This window comes from Chiloscyllium plagiosum, chromosome 26, assembly GCF_004010195.1.
Source record: "Chiloscyllium plagiosum isolate BGI_BamShark_2017 chromosome 26, ASM401019v2, whole genome shotgun sequence".
Classification (NCBI taxonomy): Eukaryota; Metazoa; Chordata; class Chondrichthyes; order Orectolobiformes; family Hemiscylliidae; genus Chiloscyllium; species Chiloscyllium plagiosum.
The window spans coordinates 7,637,492-7,655,568 of NC_057735.1; the positions used below are offsets into that span (position 1 = coordinate 7,637,492).

The window sequence follows — 18,077 nt, forward strand, 5'->3', positions numbered from 1 at the left end:
CCTTGTGGCACTCCACTGGTCACAGGCCTCTGATCACTGGTCAGGTAGTAAATACTGGCCTAACCTGTGTTGCTCATATCCTAGACAATTTTACAAGGGTATTGTAACCATGTTGCCTTTCGTAGTTGTTCTCCGTTCTCAAGCTAAATGACTGAATGGTAAGGCACCTCCTTGTGGACTATCAAAGCAGCTGCCATATCTGTCATTCTAAGGAACAGTAGAACCACTTTCATTGAAGCAAAAGAATTGTAATGCAGCACAAAACCAGAACTGTTCTCACTTCCTGCCACCTAGTTTAAAAAAACGATACAGTGATAATAGTTATTATTCATAGCAGCATCTCAACTAGTCTACAGCATACATGAGGAAAAAACCCAATACCTGGAGAGCTACAGAAACCATAAGTCACCCCTTTTTTTATAAATATTGAGTATAATTTTAAATCTACCAAATCTAAAGTCGCGCAATCTCAGAATAATTTTCTGAATTAAATCTGATTTGCATTTATATCGAAACAGTTTTTGCTATCTGAAAACTGTTGATTTCCAGCACTAACCAGATTGAGCCTGTTCAGGTTTATTTGGAATTCACAATGGAGAACAGCTGTTTTCATTCTTAAATGTTGCTTCATATGTTTACATCCAGTTTTAAGGCTTTATGTCAACTTTGAAACATTTTCATGTTTAGTAAACTTTTTATGTATAGAAAGCCGAGTTGGCACCTGGCATACTTGTGTATAAATTGAGAAGAAAGGTGTGTTAATTAAGGACTAGGATCTGCTTTGAATTCTGTCTGCCAGCATTTTGTCTGTGAAGTTGCATTTATAACTCTGAACAGCAAGATGGATGGCTGAGTCATTCCCTGATAATGTACTTGGATTTGGATGAATGTGGAAAGAAGTGTAATATTGCTTTTGCACCAAGCAATATGAAATCATTTCATTATTCTCCAGGTTAGTTCATTAATTATTTAATTTTTACAGGTATACAATTTGAAATATTAACTCTTTCTCTTTCTCTTTTGGGCGGCATGGTGGCACAGTGGTTAGCACTACTGCCTCACAGCGCCAGAGACCCGGGTTCAATTCCCGCCTCAGGCGACTGACTCTGTGGAGTTTGCACGTTCTCCCCGTGTCTGCGTGGGTTTCCTCCGGGTGCTCCGGTTTCCTCCCACAGTCCAAAGATGTGCGGATTAGGTGAATTGGCTATGCTAAATTGCCCGTAGTGTTAGGTAAGGGGTAAATGTAGGGGTATGGGTGGGTTACGCTTCGGCGGGTCGGTGTGGACTTGTTGGGCCGAAGGGCCTGTTTCCACACTGTAATGTAATCTAATCTAATCTGCATATCCTGGCAGATTGGCTGAGTATTTTTAGCGTCTTTGTTTGGTTTGGAAAGTATTCCCTTTGTCTAATATTTTAGAGTTCTCTTTTTAAAACCAAATTTATTTGATGTGTTGAAAAAAGTCTAATTATACTATACAATATGTTGAGATGAAAGATGTGCGATTTTTATGTTAAAAGTTTAGGATTTAAATTTTAAAATGGTGGCATATGGGTGTTGGTTACTTCCAATGACTCATTCCTTAAAAATGTTCCTTAGTTCATTCAATTCTGAATGCATCAGACAACAAGGAGCCCCTTGAGTGTTATGAATATATTTATACTAAGGTAGCATAAAACACATAAAGATAAGATGGTTGATGCACAGCTTATTTGTTTTTTTTTCAGAATAGTCAAAGATTGGTTTTAGGTAATCTAGAGACTGAAAGTTTGTTATGACTGTAAAAACTGAGTTCAGAAGCAAGTAGTCTCATACAGAAAGCAGTTAAAGAAATTTTCCAGCTCAGTTAAATAGCTTAATTATCTCGGCATGCAGTTTGTGTATCCTCCAGACTAGGAGTGTTTAGTTAGAAATCTGCTGGTCAGTAGAAACTGAGAAAGTCTAGGTATTCAGTTTGTGAATATTTGCATAAGACTTTAGTTCGTAGGACAAAAAACTGGGGGAGTCAGTTTATTCTAATTAACACGTTTGATAGAGGTGTAATTTCTCTGCATTTGTCACTGAGAAGTGGTGTCATTGGAGGTCAATTGAAACTTTGTTTTGCTGGGTGTTTTAAGATTTTCTTAAAGTGTTCTATATTTAGCTTGTTTGGTTTGCCTTTGTCTTTGGTGTACTAAACTTGTATTTTGTTGTTGAAGAATCTCTGAAGCTACTTGTGGCTCTGTTTCTACGAACGACCATCGCATTAACTATATTTTTTTTAATGATATGTCAAGCCGGGTTTCATTGGAGATTTGATTTATCCAGTAGTACCACCAGTTGGAATCGTCATAATATGCCAGATATACTTTAATACCATTTTAATACAAATGATAAATGTACACTTCCATTATGTAAGTAGTTACAGTAAAAAAGATTTCAAAAGTTGATCAATGAGCCCGACCCATAAAACATGCTCTTGGAATCCTACCAGAAATCTTTAGGCTATATTCCTTTGTGGCTGTATTGCATTCAATATTACTGTAACTTGTCGATAGTATGTTGGATAGAAATTTGATTATCTGTAGAAGCTTGTGTATAGAACTTTAAAAATTCAGTGCACAGATTCTACATGATAATACATATATCTGTATAAAATAATTTATCGTGAAATCTATGCAGGATGTTACTGTATCACACTTTGCATGTATCTAATTATGCAGAAGACTGTTAATGGTTTGCAATTAATTTATTTGGCTTTAAGTGTTGTTTTTTAAATTTTAGGATGTTTGATGTAGGCGGTCAGAGATCAGAGCGGAAGAAGTGGATACATTGCTTTGAAGGTGTAACTGCAATAATTTTCTGTGTGGCTCTGAGTGATTACGATCTTGTGCTTGCTGAAGATGAGGAAATGGTGTGTACATTTCATCATACAGTCCACATTCATCTGGCGAGTAAATGGGCCAATTGATGACTTTACAGCATTTCATAAACTGCCTGTTGAAATGATGATCATTGTTGCAGTTTCACAATTTGTTTTGCAAGAGTTGTCATATTTCAAGAGGAATAAAATTGATCATAATTTATAAATAATGAGATTTAAAACCACAGTGTCAAAAAAGTTTATATTTTATTTTTGTATTTACTCCAGCTGATGAGTAGGAGTAAATGCAAAAATAGTAAATATAAAACAGCCAAACTGGAACAGTTACCAACTCAATACTAAACGTAAAACGTAATTTATATCAGCGACCAATGGAACTATACCTTGTTTAAAAATGTATTTTAAAGATCAATTGTGTAATGTTGCAAAACTTTGAAAACATTTTATTGGAACTGTACATAATATAACTGGAAAATCTAGATTAAACTGGAATACAACTTTGTAGGTCAGGAAAGAAAATATTTAATTTCTTCTAAGGCATAGACCGATTCAACCAACAATAAATTGAGTTGAAAGATTCTGTAAGGAGCTATTCTATTTGCAGGCTGTTTCTGTGTCTCAAATCAGCAATATATATGGAAGAGAAATGTTCTTTGGTTGAAGGAGAAGTTCAAATGTGAGGGGTACAGTCAGGATTTAGTAGGATTACTTCAGCTTTTACACAAGTGTTGTAAGTAAATTTCTGACGTAGTTAACAGGATAGGTATGCTTGAGTTTCACTCTGATCCAAACTGCAAACTAAGTGAATTTTTCATATGTTACATTACTAGTTTAGCCATTATACTTTATTTGCAAGTGTTTACATGAGCAACATGTAATTAGGAGCAGAAATAGGCTACTCAGCCCTTTTGAGCCTGCTCTTCCATTTAATACCATATGCGGGGTTTGTGTTTTGAATACTACATTCCCATCTACCCAATAACCTCTGCAACTGCCTAACAAAAATCTACATCTACAAGAGAAACATCTTGATCCCTCTTCCATTGTCTTCTATAAAAAAAAGAGAAATTCAAAATAAATATTCTGCAGAAAACATTTATAGGAAACACACATTTAGGATTTGTTGTTTCTTATAAATACTGCATGTAGTTACGGGGAAATTATCAATATGTACATATTGGTTTTAAGAGCATTTCATACTAGGTGAAGTGTGCAGAATTAAATTATAATAATTTTGGAATTATTTAAATTGTCTGCTCAGTCAGTGGTAAGAACTGAACTCGCAATAAACATGGTGATTTGTGTTTTGACAATTGTATTTAAAAGAAGAAAATAATCTTTTTAGATCATCTTTTATAATTTTGTTTCAGGCTTGGAGATGCATGTCATTAATGGCATTGTGGCTGAATAATTTAATCAAGCATTTATGGCAACTCTTTAGATAATGTATATGTTTTCTTCTTTCTCCCCCTCTCCACCCTTTCTCTGGCCCGTCTTCCTTCTGGGACCTTAGCCCTGCCCTCTTTCTGCCCACTCTCTGCCCACCTCTTTGACCCCACTCCCCCTCGCGTTCTCACTCACTTGCTCGCTCTCTCATGTGCTGTCTTTCTGCCCCCCAATATCTATCTGGCCCCACCCACATCTTCTTTCTCTGTATCACCTCTTCTCAGACCCCTCTGCCATCTCCTCCCATTGGTGCATAACCTTAGATTTATAAGAAGACCTCTCTAATCTTGAGCTAGAATTCAGATTTAAAAAGTTAAAAATCACACAACGCCAGGTTGTGGTCCAACAGGCTTATTTGGAAGCACTAGCTTTTTGAGCCCTGCTCTTTCATCAGGTGGTTGAATCTGCACAACCATCTGATGAAGGCGAAGCGCTTCAACAGCTAGTGCTTCCAAATAAACTTGCTGGCCTGCAACCTGATGTTGTAATTTTTAAATTTGTCCACCCAAGTCCAACACTGCCACCTCCAAATGGTGATTTTAAAAAACTCCCTAAAGTTATAGAGTATGATGGTCATGACACATGCAATGTGAAATAGCACTTGCTGTAGCTTTACAATGTGACTTTTTATGTAAAGTCTTCTGACGAGGTGGCAGAGGGGGTCAGAGAAGGGGGATTGCAGAGAGAGAAGTGGGTCGGACCAGAGAGCTGGTCAGAAAGAGAGTGGGGCTAAGGCCCCAGATGGAAGATGGGCCAAAGAGCAGGGTGGCACCAAAAAGATCTAAACGTTGAAGTTCTAAATTGGAGGAAGGTCAATTTTGACAGTATTAGGGAAATGATTGGTGGGCCTCTTACTGAGATATTTGTATCATCAATAGTCACAGGTGAGGTGCCGCAAGACTTGAGGTTGGCTAACGTGGTGGCACTGTTTAAGAAAGGTGGTAAGGACAAGCCAGGGAACTATAGAACAGTGATACTGACATCTGTGGTGGGCAAGTTGTTGGACGGAATCCTGAGGGACAATGTACATGTATTTGGAAAGGCAAGGATTGATTAGGGATCGTCAACATGGCTTTGTGCTTGGGAAATCATGTCTCACAAACTTGATTCAGTTTTTTGAAGAAGTAACAAAGAGCATTGATGAGGGCAATGTGGTGGGCGTGATCTATGTGGACTTCAGTAAGTCATTCAACAAGGTTTGCCATCGGAGACTGGTTAGTAAGTTTAGATCTAATGGGATAGAGGGAGAACTAGCCATTTGGATACAGAACTGGCTCAAAGGCAGAAGACAGAAGGTGGTGGCGGACAATTTGTTTTTTAGACTGGGGGCCTGTGACCAGTGGTGTGCCACAAGGATCTGTGCTGGTCCACTATTTTTCATCATTTATATAAATGATTTGGATGTGAACATAATAGTTAGTAAGTTTGCAGATGACACCAAAATTGGAAGTGTAGTGGACAGCGAAGAAGGTTACCTCGGATTGCAACAGGATCTTGATCAGATAGGCCAATGGACTGAGGAGTCACAGATGGAGTTTAATTTAGATAAATGTGAGGTGTTAGCAAATCTTAGCAGGACTTATACACTTAATGGTAAGGTCCTAGCGAGTGTTGCTGAACAAAGAGACTTTGGAGTGCAGGTTCATAGCTCCTTGAAAGTGGAGTCGCAGGTAGATAGGATAGTGAAGAAGGCGTTTGGTATGCTTTCCTTTATTGGTCAGAGTATTGATTACAGGAGTTGGGAAGTCATGTTGTGGACATTGGTTCGGCCACTGTTGGAATATTGCGTGCAGTTCTGGTCTCCTTCCTATCGGAATGATGTTGTGAAACTTGAAAGGGTTCAGAAAAGATTTACAAGGATGTTGCCAGGGTTGGAGGATTTGTACTGTAGGGCGAGGTTGAATAGGTTGGGGCTGTTTTCCCTGGAGTGTCGGAGGCTGAGGGTGACCTTATGGAGGTTTATAAAATCATGAGGGGCATGGATAGGATAAATAGACAAAGTATTTTCCCTGGTGTGGGGGAGTCCATAACTAGAGGGCATAGCTTTAGGGTGAGAAGGGAAAAATATAAAAGAGACCTAAGGGGCAACTTTTTCACGGAGAGGGTGGTGCATGTCTGGACTGAGCTGCCACAGGAAGTAGTGGAGGCTAGTATAATTGCAGGATTTAAAAGGCATCTGGATAGGTATATGAATAGGAAGGGTTTGGAGGAATATGGGCCTAGGTGCTGACAGGTGGGACTAGATTGGGTTAGGATATCTGGTCGGAATGGACGAGTTGGCCCAAAGGGTCTGTTTCCATCTCTATGGCTTTATGTATTAACATTTCCTAATAGTTGTTTGGTGATTTTCCTTTGCTGCACAAGCAGGTTGCGTGGTTATTTGAGACAAGAATTAAGCTGGTAATCTTGTTTCACAAGTATGGTCAAATCTTGTCTTCCCAGAACCGAATGCATGAAAGTATGAAACTTTTTGATAGCATTTGCAACAACAAGTGGTTTACAGACACATCCATTATTCTGTTCCTAAATAAAAAAGATCTGTTTGAAGAGAAGATTAAGAGAAGTCCTCTAACAATTTGTTACCCAGAATATACAGGTAATGATTTGCTCCATGTCGTGGAATTTTTGCACTTTTAACATGAAATCATTTAACAATAATTGGATTTAGTGATCTGCGTTCTTAATTTTTCAGAAGTATCAAATAGCAGTGAATGTATTACATTACTAATTCAAGCAATTGTATTGCACCTAAGCTGCATAAAATGGTGAGAGATGTATTACAGACTTGAAGCACTCAAAACAGCAATGCTATAAATACAGCTTCTTTTAACATTGTAGACCTTCAGAAATTTTGGAATTTTGAATTCATTATATCTAGTAGTACTGTAGTTCCATATATTCTATAGAAATGTTTACCACTTTGTCAAGTCAGTTGCAGAACTAAGTTCTGTTGTCAGTATTTGCTAATGCTGTCACCTTTGTAAAATGATACAGGATTTTATGTGCAGTATGGTTCCTTGTCCCATCTTGTCTTATCCAAATTAATTTTGCTTTTGACCAGGATCCAACACATATGAGGAAGCCGCAGCATATATTCAGTGTCACTTTGAAGATCTGAATAGACGAAAAGAAACCAAAGAAATCTACACTCATTTCACGTGTGCCACAGATACCAAGAATGTGCAGTTTGTTTTTGATGCAGTGACAGATGTCATCATCAAAAATAACTTGAAGGAATGTGGATTATACTGAGGCTTGTTATCGAGAGCAGACCCAGGTGAGGGATTGCAAGCTAACTACAGACTTGTTATAGTACATATTATATGTTTTCGCACCCTGTAATACTGTGCTGTCTTTGCAGAGGTTGTGGGGATGTAAAGAATTGAAAGTTACTAGATGTTAATAAAACTTCCACTAACAAAGCAGACATTAAGCATGGAATTTTTAGGATTATTGTAACTTGCTGAATTGAAACTTGCTTTTTTATAAGCTGTATTTTCCTTAATGCAGTTTTTGAAAACATCTAAATTTACTTTTCTTTTAGGTTTGATTTTGTGAATAAAAAGAAGCCTGTAGGTGGACCATTGTATTCCCTGGTTATGCTGCCTGGCAGAAGTTAGAAACAAAATGACTGACGTCATGAGGGAGGCTGCATGCAAGATATTCAATACTAACTATGTATTATGAACACATTTTTTAAAATTGTGCTTTAGTGTGAAATGAGTAATGTACATAATGTACTGTTACTGATTCAGCATTGTGTTTGAAAAAAACATTTTGCTGCTTTTGTTTCCAGTTCTTTTTGTCTTTGATATGTTAATATGCAATTGTATTGAATGGTCAAAAGGTGACACAATCTATGATCGAGGTTACTTTTTGGATGGTGTTTCATTTGTTTTTGATCCGTATTGCAAAATATAGCTAAATTTTGTAGAGAGAATTATTGGAAGTTTTGTTATAACTGATCATCAGTGCTTTCATTCATTCTAAATGACATTTGGACCAATATGAAATTCAAGGATTGTATTAAATTGTATTTCTTTTTAACATGTACAAAATTATGCTCTGTGACATTGATAGTAGTACTGATTAGTCCAGCAAGAAGAGAACGTAACATATTTCTGTAGACCAAAACCAGTGCAAATTATTTCAAGTGTATTTGTCCATTTAGAAAGCAATATAAAGATCCACAGAACATAGTGACTTGTAAACTGATGATTTAGCAATTTAGTATTACCCTCCAGCTGTCGTAAAAACTGTGCTGCCATTGAAATTTCAAGTGCCATCTATTGTTCAACGTTTGCCAAATATAAAAACAATACATGACTTAAAATTAGTAAATTAAAATCAAACCAAACCTTTTTTCTAACGAATCACCCACTGTTTGCTGTATTTTACCTACTTTTATTTCTGACCCGAAATCTGTTGATTTTGTTTTAAACTCAGTAATTTTGGTCTGGTACTCGATTAAACTGAGTTCGTACTTCCTGTTCATATCAGAATGTTAATAGAAATAACCATGACTTAAAAAGAATTTTGGATATCATAGTTATGAACTGTGAAGTAGGATTGTACTTCTCTCACTAGATTATTTTTATAATATAGCACTGCCATATAGACTACAAGAAATAAAACAATAATTAAAAACCTAACCAGTATATATTTTAAAAACGTGATAGTTCTGTCGGAACTCTTTATCCTCTGAAAAAAAGCTATGTACCCCAAGCATACAAACAGCCTCCGCCACAGTTGTTCATAACATCATGGTTGGTTTGCTTACCATGGTACTGTTAAATATTGCCATGTTTATAACAAGGAAATGCTGGGAACCCTGTTTGAAAGTGCAGGTTATGTTGTTCCCTTACCACTGCACATTTCACACAGTTGTCACGTTTGAGTTACATTGAAGATGACGAGTCCCTTTTTTTTTTGAAAGATAGCTCTGAAAGTTCATCAAGCAAGTACATTTTCCATTCCAATCCATTTTTATGATCATTAGATTATATATATTTATTGTCAAGAATTGGTATCTTTGTTAACAGATTTTTTTCCTACATGAATTGCTAGTGTTCTTGCTCTAGGGCCTCAAACCTATGTTATGCAAAGACAGTTCTAGAGAAATGATGGTTGTGAATGATGGAACGAATTGCGATTTTTAAATTGGCATTTTAAGTGACTCAATTAAAACGAAGTTGAAACCTTGCTGTTCGTGAAGCCTGGCTTTAAGTCCCATGGTGATTGCATTTCTAAATGGTCATGTTGTACATTATTGTTGTATTAAAGATATACTTTTAGCATGGCAAGTTTTCTACATTTTTTTTCATTCGTTGCCCCTCCTGAATGAACAATTTTTTGTTTTTCTATTATTCTTATATCTGAGACCAGGGTGGACTTCCTTCTGTGACCTGTCACTCTGCTGGGATCGGCATTGTACTTTGAAGAATTTTCTGTACATAACCTGTGATGTCACATTCATTATTATTTACAAGGGACTTTGATACATATTTGGTAACAAAATTTTAAGGGAATGGGAAGTTGGACGCTTGGACCTAAATAGACATGTCGAATAATGGCTTCTTCTGTTCAGTTTTGATTTGTGCATCTGGACAGCAGTCCTTTTCACAGGCATTGATTTGTGGCTCATGGAATCTCATGTGGGAGGATGGGAAGGAGATTACTTTAAAAAATTTAAGTGGACAGTTGATGAGTTGCATGTAGTACAAGCTAAACAAAAACTTGGTGACCTTCATTATCCTTTTCCATGATTGCAGATTTCATCTCTGAGATATCTTTGGAGAAAAATTACCCAATATGTATTTATTCATGATTAAATGTTAAATAAAACAATTCAGTGGGAAAAGTAATCAATGCATTCTCTAAGACAGTGTTGATCTCTGTAGATATTGCCATGCATTTTAAGAATAAAGGCAGTTGCCTGTTGTACTTTTGAATCTAGACTGCTTTGATTTTCTTTCACTTCAAAGTGATTGGTGTTTGTCTTCAACCTTTTAGCTATACAAGTTTTCTTCATTTCAAAGTATTCACAGCCTTTTAATTGGTAATCAGGAAGGTAATCTAATTTACAGCAAAGAAAATCCAGGTAACTTCACGGTGTAGGATTTCTGATTTCACCTGGGCTTTGAACATGTAGAAGTTAGTGATGGACTACAGGAGGAATAATATAAAACACAGCTAATTAAGTTGAGTCTGAAGATAGAGCATTAAAGGAGAGCATGGTTTGTCTGCAACAGGAATATGTGCATGTTTAAAAGTCCCCTTTAAAACACTCAAAACATTAACTCTGTTTCTCTCTTCACAGAAGCTACCACACATGGAGTTTCTCCAGCATTTGTGGCCTCCTCCTCATTGCCAGGAGTCACATTCATTGCTTAAACATTCTCCATGACTGCCTTAAAAATATATCCAAAGGCCCAAAAAGATGTAATCTGGGATTGTAAACATTTCTGGAGCCTGTAAAGAGAGAAATACATACAAATCCACTTCACACTTGCGTAGCAATATGTATATATTATATCCCAAGAGGAAATTGATATTTTCACTAGGAACGTCCTGATTAGATTACATTACATTACATTACAGTGTGGAAACAGGCCCTTCGGCCCAACAAGTCCACACCGACCCGCCGAAGCGTAACCCACCCATACCCCTACATTTACCCCTTACCTAACACTACGGGCAATTTAGCATAGCCAATTCACCTAATCCGCACATCTTTGGACTGTGGGAGGAAACCGGAGCACCCGGAGGAAACCCACGCAGACACGGGGAGAACGTGCAAACTCCACAGAGTCAGTCGCCTGAGGAGGGAATTGAACCCGGGTCTCTGGTGCTGTGAGGCAGCAGTGCTAACCACTGTGCCACCATGCCGCCCGAAAGAGAAAGAGTTAATATTTCAAATTGTATACCTGTAAAAATTAAATAATTAATGAACTAACCTGGAGAATAACGAAATGATTTCATATTGCTTGGTGCAAAAGCAATATTACACTTCTTTCCACATTCATTCAAATCCAAGTACATTATCAGGGAATGACTCAGCCATCCACTGTGCCACCGTGCCGCCCACAAACTGCTGGAATGAAACTAGTAATTTCCATGTCCAATGAAATTAGTTCATGCACGAAAAATAAAAACTGATAAAGATATAAATGTACTCTATTCTTCTATAATGTGTATTTCTTCAACGTGAATTGGCTTTAGCACAATTGAAGCATTTATTTGTTGAATGAGAACTTTCCTTGCCCATATTAGTTATAATGTGATTCCTGCCCCATTAGTTTAAACTGCACAGTTACTGCGTGATTTTCTTAACACAAGATTGCACAAGAACAGAACTATCATGTTGTATCAGAACTGATTGTAATCCAAACTAGTTATACCCGCTATTAAATCAGATCAATTGTTTTAGAAATGGAAGCTTATTTTGTCTTTACCTTACATTGTTTGACAAAAGTCTTTGAACTTATTTTTAAACAAAAAGAGTGGTGCATTTTTGAAGTAAAGCTTCACAAGAATTTTCTCAAAATCACAAGCATTGGAAGATTAGTCACCAGTTTAGGTCAACTATCCCTCTCAATTTAGTGTTGCTTTTATTAATGAAATGTTTGAGACCTGGAAAGCAATACAGTAGGCATGACACATCATACCACATTTATTTTTCTGCTTATCTTGCTGGTGAGAATAATGAAGTCAATTAAACATGGACTTGGAGAAGCTGGTCATGTCAATTCAATCTTGGTAATGGAACACACTTCATGCGAAAGCTGGAAAGACTAGAGCCAGAAGGGCCTGAGGGCAGAAAAAGAAGGTTTCAAGACTATTAAATTAATAGGAAGATGTGCCATCTAAAGTAGGCACTTTGTTAATAGTATCTCAAGTTGTCCAATTTCCTAAAATAGCCTATGCATTCCAATTATTAGCCCAGTAAACCTCTGAATTGCTTCCATTTATTTGCATCCTTGCATAAATAAGGAATCGACATCCACAGTCCTCCCAGATGTGATCTCACCAATGCACCATGTATCTGAAGCATAACCTCTTTTTTTTTCAATTTAATTCCCCTCAAACAGTATTTTATTCATATATGAAACAACTACCAATCTTTAAGATCTGAAAGAAACATTGTAGAGAAATTCAAGTTGTTCAGAGTGTAATGGACGTGAAATGTTGACTCTGCTTTCTCTCCACAGATGCTGCCAGATCTACTGAGTTTCTCCAGCAATCTGTTGTTTCTAATCATTTCTAATGTTTGGTGTACTTGCATTGTCTAGGAGTTTCTCTGCGATCTGTCTCACTTTAAATATTATGATTTCCATACACTTCCTGCCACAAAGGATCATTTTGCATTTTCTCTCATACTACATTTCCCAGATCTTTTCCCACTTGCCTAACCTGTCTTTATCCCATTGTACCCATTTGTCATCTTTACAACTTTCCACATTTGTGACTCTTGGAATTTTTCATTTTACACTATCATAGAGAAGGGCTGCAGCAGCTCAAGGTGATGAGATGGAACAATAAGATTTGATGTTTATGTGTCTGAAATATGATAGCTTATGTTTGTATGGAATGGTGGGGGGGGGGTGTCATGGNNNNCATGGGGGCTGAGATAAATACGAGTGGAGTTCGGGGGGGGAGGGGGGCTAGGCCTTGGGGACAACCTAGAATGCAATGAGAGAGACATTCGCTGAGATCCTTGTGGAGGGAGTAGGCATCCTTGGAAGAGGCTTCACAGTAAGGTTGTAACGATTAGGAGAAAGTGAGGACTGAAGATGCTTGAGATAAGAGTCAAGGAATGTGTTGGAAAAGAATAGCAAGTCAGGCAGCATCTGAAGAGCAGTATAAGTCAGGGCTTATGATGAAGGGTTTATGCCCGAATGTTGACTACCCTGCTCCTCAGATGCTGCCTGACCTGCTGTGCTTTTTTTCCAGCTTTTGACTGACTCTGCAGTCCTGACTTTTTCATATATTGAGTAATAGGTTTACACAATGTTTTTTATAGTTCACAGGACTTCAAGTGCTGCATCTGGTTAGGAAGATAAGCGATTGGAGGACTGGAATCAATGCAGAGATACAGGGTGGTTGTGAGGATGAACTTTTACAATACAATTAGTGATAATGACTTGAAACTAGCTGCCTGCAAGGGTGATGGAAACAGAAGTGATTAATGACTTTTAAAAGTAAGTTGGATTGCCTCTTGAAGGGTAGGAACTCCAAATCCTCAGTGCTGTAGGTGTGGGTGATAGGGGCAGACAGATGGAACTGGCTGCACTATTCAACAAGCAATTAACATAAGCTTGAAACCAAATGGTGACTTTCTGTAATGTTATGATTCTGATTCCACAAACATCAATATTTATCATGAAAGTGATTACAAACAAGTACTTTTACAATAAGTTCTTCAATACCTGATAAAGACTGTAGCCTAAATGTTCAGAAAAGACCACAGTCTTTGAGATTTTCTTTAATGATTATGTCTTTCACGGCATCAAACACAAACTTGACGTTTTGTGTGTCAGTAGCACATGTCATGTGTGCATAGATTTCCTTGACATCTTTTCGCATGTTGAGATCCAGGAATTGGCTCTTGATGTAATTGCTAGCATCGTCATATGTGTTGGGACCTAAAGATAGAACCCAAAGCAGTTGGTCATCCTGTTCAAATGAATGTTTTGTTATATGGTCTGAGTAATCATACATTCCTGATGTAATGAATAAAGGAGTCATTGAACTCGGAAATCAACTGCCATCAGAAAAACCATTATTATTTTCCTCAATAAATAAGATAAAGCATTCTCATCTATCCTTAGATTCACTGGAACAATCCTTGGGATGATGGCTTATAAGGAGAGAGAGAGGAAATACGGCCTATATTTCTTACAGTTTCTAACATTGAGAGATGGTCCTATTGAAACTTATAGAATTCTTACTGGGTGTGACAGTTGAAATAGAATGAATCCTCTGGCCAGTGAGTTTAGAACCAACTAATCTAGGCATAGTGAGTAAGCCCTCTCCACTCAGAGGGTGTTGAATCTTTATAATTCTCTATCTCAGAGGATTATAGAAGCTTAATCAGCAAACACATTCAAGACCAAAGTCAATAGATTTCTGAAGACTAATGTCAACAATGGCGGTAAAAGTAGTGCAGGAAAATGGCATTGAGATAAGTGATCAGATGTCAAAGTGGGCTTATCTGACTGAATGGCTGACTCCTAAGTTCGTAAAGTATTCCAATATAGCACTGACAGCTGATTCAGCCTAATAAAGGATTAGCAACAACTCATGTTGCTAACAATATATTTGATAATACTGTTATGGGTCAGACTGGGCCACCTCAAACCATGTCAAGAAAATAGCCTGGACCCTACCTTTGCTAGTAGTTTTAAGCATGTGTACAGTGGATATTCCAGGAGTGATATAGCTGGCCCAACTACATAGTTTTAAACAAAATGGAGTTTTTTTGCAAGATTAACAAGTGAAACACAAACAAAAGAGAACAGAATATAGAATAAGTTAACCTATCCAAAAACCCCAACAGATTATCCCAACTCAATAATGCTGTTCCAAGTTATTGCAACAAATCCCATAAACACCCTTTGGCACAAAAGGTAACATCAAACACAGGGTCTTATAGGAGAGAGAGAGAGATTCAGCTTGGAACACCTTCTTCCATGTAGCTGTTTCTTGCACCAGCAGCCTCAAAACTGGCTGACTGCTTTCAGTCAAGAGTGCGGTGCTGGAAAAGCATAGCAGGTCAGGCAGCATTGGAGGAGCAGGAAAATCGGCGTTTTGGGCAAAATCCTTCCATCAGGAATGAGCCTTGTGAGCCAAGGAGATGGACAGATAAATGGGAGGAGATGGGGCTGGGGGGAAGGTAGCTGAGAGTGCGATAGGGAAATGAAGGTGGGGGTCAGGGTGATAGGTCAGAGGGGAGGGTGGAGCAGATGGGTGGGAAGGAAGATGGATATGTAGGACAAGTCATAAGGGTGGTGCCGAGTTGGAAGGTTGGATCTGGGATTAGATAGGGGGACGGGAGATGAAACTGGTGAAATCTACATTGATCCCGTGTGGTTGGAGGGTCCCAAAGCAGAAGGTTAGGGTTTGGTGATGGAGGAGGCCCAGGACCTGCACGTCCTTGGTGGAGTGGGGAAGTTGAAGTGTTTTGCCATGGGGCGGTGGGGTTGGTTGGTGTGGGTATCCTGTTACGGAGCACGGTGACCTACACAACACAGATATCTTCTATAAACCCACCGACTCCCACAGCTACCTGGACTACACCTCTTACCCTGCCTTCTCTAAAAATGTGATCCCTTATTCCCAATTCCTCCGCCTCCGCCTCCGCCACATCTGCGCCTAGGAGGACCTGTTCCACCAAAAAACACACCAGATAGCCTCCTTCTTCAAAGACCGCAATTTCCCCTCTTATGTGGTTGATGATGCCCTCCAGCGCATCTGATCCACTTCCTGCGCCTTCGCCTTCGAACCCCATCCCTCCAACCGCAACAAGGACTGAATCCCACCGCCACACCCCTCCCCCAGTCCTTTGCTTCCACCATATACATCGCATCATCCTCTGCCATTTCCACCACCTACAAACAGATCTCACCAGCAGAGATATATTTCCTTCCTCACCCCTATCTGTGTTCCATAAAGACCATTTCTTCCATGAGTCTTGTCAGGTCCACACACCACCACCAACCCACTCTCCCCTCCTGGCACCTTCCTCTGCCACTGCAAGAATTGCAAAACCTGTGCCCACACCTCACCATCCCCCCACCTTTGTCCAAGGCCCCAAAAGAGCCTTCCACATCCATCAGATATCATTTACTGTATTCATTGCTCCCAATGCAGTTGCCTCTATACTGGGGAGATAGGACGGCAACTTGCAGAACGCTTCATAGAACATTTCTGGGAAACCCGCACCAACCCCCCACCGTCCTGTGGCTGAACACTTCAACCCCCCCTCCCACTCTTCCAAGGACATACAGGTCCTAGGCCGCCTCCATCGCCAAACCCTAACTACCAAACACCTGGAGGAAGAGTGCTCACACTTTCAGTTACTTTCTTCCCAGCCCCAACCCCTACCCCCACCCCCACCCCTCCCGTTTTTCTCTCCACCCCCTTGGCTCACAAGCCTCATTCCTCATGAAGGGCTTTTACCTGAAATGTCAATTCTCCTCCTCCTCGGATGCTGCCTGACCTGCTGTGCTTTTCCAGCACCACACTCTTGACTTTGATCTCTAGCATCTCCATCCCTTACTTTCTCCTGCTTTCAATGAACAGTTCGACTGCTAAAAGCAAACCAGAGTAAAGATGAACTGGGAAAACTGGCCACTCCTCTTTCATTGTACATTGAAAGGATTCTCAAGTATAGTTTTCAGAATCACTGGTTTTACGTCCTCTCTGAAGCAAAAGCCAAGAACAGCATAACCTTGTTAAAGGAGCAGTATTGTCACAGTCCATCTGAATTTGGAATTTCAGTAACAAATTCAATCAGTAACTGACAGCACAATAGTCAAATGACCTCACCACAAAAGTAACATTTTAAAAATAACGGAGGACATTTGAAGGTCAGATAATAAATAATTTGAACTGAGTGGTAAATAGTCTATGTTATCTATCTGAACCTACTAATCATACTTTTCTCCAAGAATTGGGAGGAAAAAAAATCAAAAGTACCATCATAATCCGGGAAACAGATGCTCAGATGAACTTTTTTGATTTTTTCTTCAAAAAGATCCTTCTTATTCAGAAACAGCACAATGGAGGTGGCTGCAAAGTACCTGTGGTTGCAAATACTGTTGAAGAGATGGAGACTCTCATGCATTCGGTTCTGGTGGGAATAAGAGACAGACAGAAATCATGTTATTGTTTTACTGTACTGGGGAAGGAAAATGTAAATGAGAAAATCGGGAATTCTGGAGAAAATTCTTGATGCAGAGAATGGTTATAATGCAATAATCTTGGTTTCATGCAGCTAAAGAATACTGACAGAGTCCGTTGAGGTAAGATAACTTTATTTAAGAAACATCTTCTTGTGGCTTTATCTTGCTATGGGACTGCAAGAAAGAGCAAACTTATTTGTCATTGCATTCCTCCCAGTGATGATGTACACTGTGTCTCATTTGTATATCACGCAGACTTAACCCCCCTATTCTGTAGATATCACAAGAAGTTAGACTAGAGGTGTTTAAGGAGCTGCTAAATAAATAGATGCCGGTATTGGACTGGGAAGTCAGAAGTCTCACAACACCAGGTTGTAGTCAACCAGGTTGACTTGAAATCACAAGCTTTCAGAACTTTTCTTTAGGTGAAATAAGTAGATTAGGGAGAAAGGACTAGAAGAGTATATTAGTAGATAGAGTAGGTTTTGACCAATTAGCTGTTTTTGTGTTGTATATTTTATATGAAATAAAAGTCCATATTTTGTCCCACAATGTTTTCAGTCCACCATCTTTCTAACTTGTCTGAATGATTTTGGTTGATTTCTCTACATAGAGTCGTGGAGAGGTAAAGCATGGAAACAAACCCTTCGGTCCAACCCGTCCATGCCGACCAGATATCCCAACCCAATCTAGTCCCACCTGCCAGCACCCGGCCCATATCCCTCCAAACCCTTCCTATTTATATACCCATCCAAATGCCTCTTAAATGTTGCAATTGTACCAGCCTCCAGCACATCCTCTGGCAGCTCATTCCATACACGTACCACCCTCTGTGTGAAAAAGTTGCCCCGTAGGTCTCTTTTAT

At 38.9% G+C, this 18,077-nt stretch overlaps 2 protein-coding genes across 3 annotated transcripts in view; one reads left to right on the forward strand and one right to left on the reverse strand.

Annotated features, from left to right (window-relative positions):
• LOC122563056 (guanine nucleotide-binding protein G(i) subunit alpha-3) overlaps positions 1-10,258 on the forward strand; it is a 33,638-nt gene extending 23,380 nt beyond the window's left edge. Inside the window, exons 6-9 of the mRNA XM_043716407.1 lie at positions 2,762-2,891; positions 6,750-6,903; positions 7,369-7,584; positions 7,852-10,258. Coding sequence (XP_043572342.1) covers positions 2,762-2,891; positions 6,750-6,903; positions 7,369-7,559 — 475 coding nt within the window. The 3' untranslated portion in view covers positions 7,560-7,584; positions 7,852-10,258. The remainder of the gene's footprint in view (positions 1-2,761; positions 2,892-6,749; positions 6,904-7,368; positions 7,585-7,851) is intronic.
• A 1,617-nt stretch (positions 10,259-11,875) lies between these two features.
• The window catches only part of LOC122563057 (guanine nucleotide-binding protein G(t) subunit alpha-2), a 61,035-nt gene continuing 54,833 nt past the window's right edge, over positions 11,876-18,077 (reverse strand). For both annotated transcript variants that reach the window (XM_043716408.1, XM_043716409.1), the window contains exons 7-9: positions 17,007-17,160; positions 13,736-13,951; positions 11,876-12,116 (exon numbers count right to left, since the gene is read on the reverse strand). In XM_043716408.1, coding sequence (XP_043572343.1) covers positions 13,761-13,951; positions 17,007-17,160 — 345 coding nt within the window. In that variant the 3' untranslated portion in view covers positions 11,876-12,116; positions 13,736-13,760. The remainder of the gene's footprint in view (positions 12,117-13,735; positions 13,952-17,006; positions 17,161-18,077) is intronic.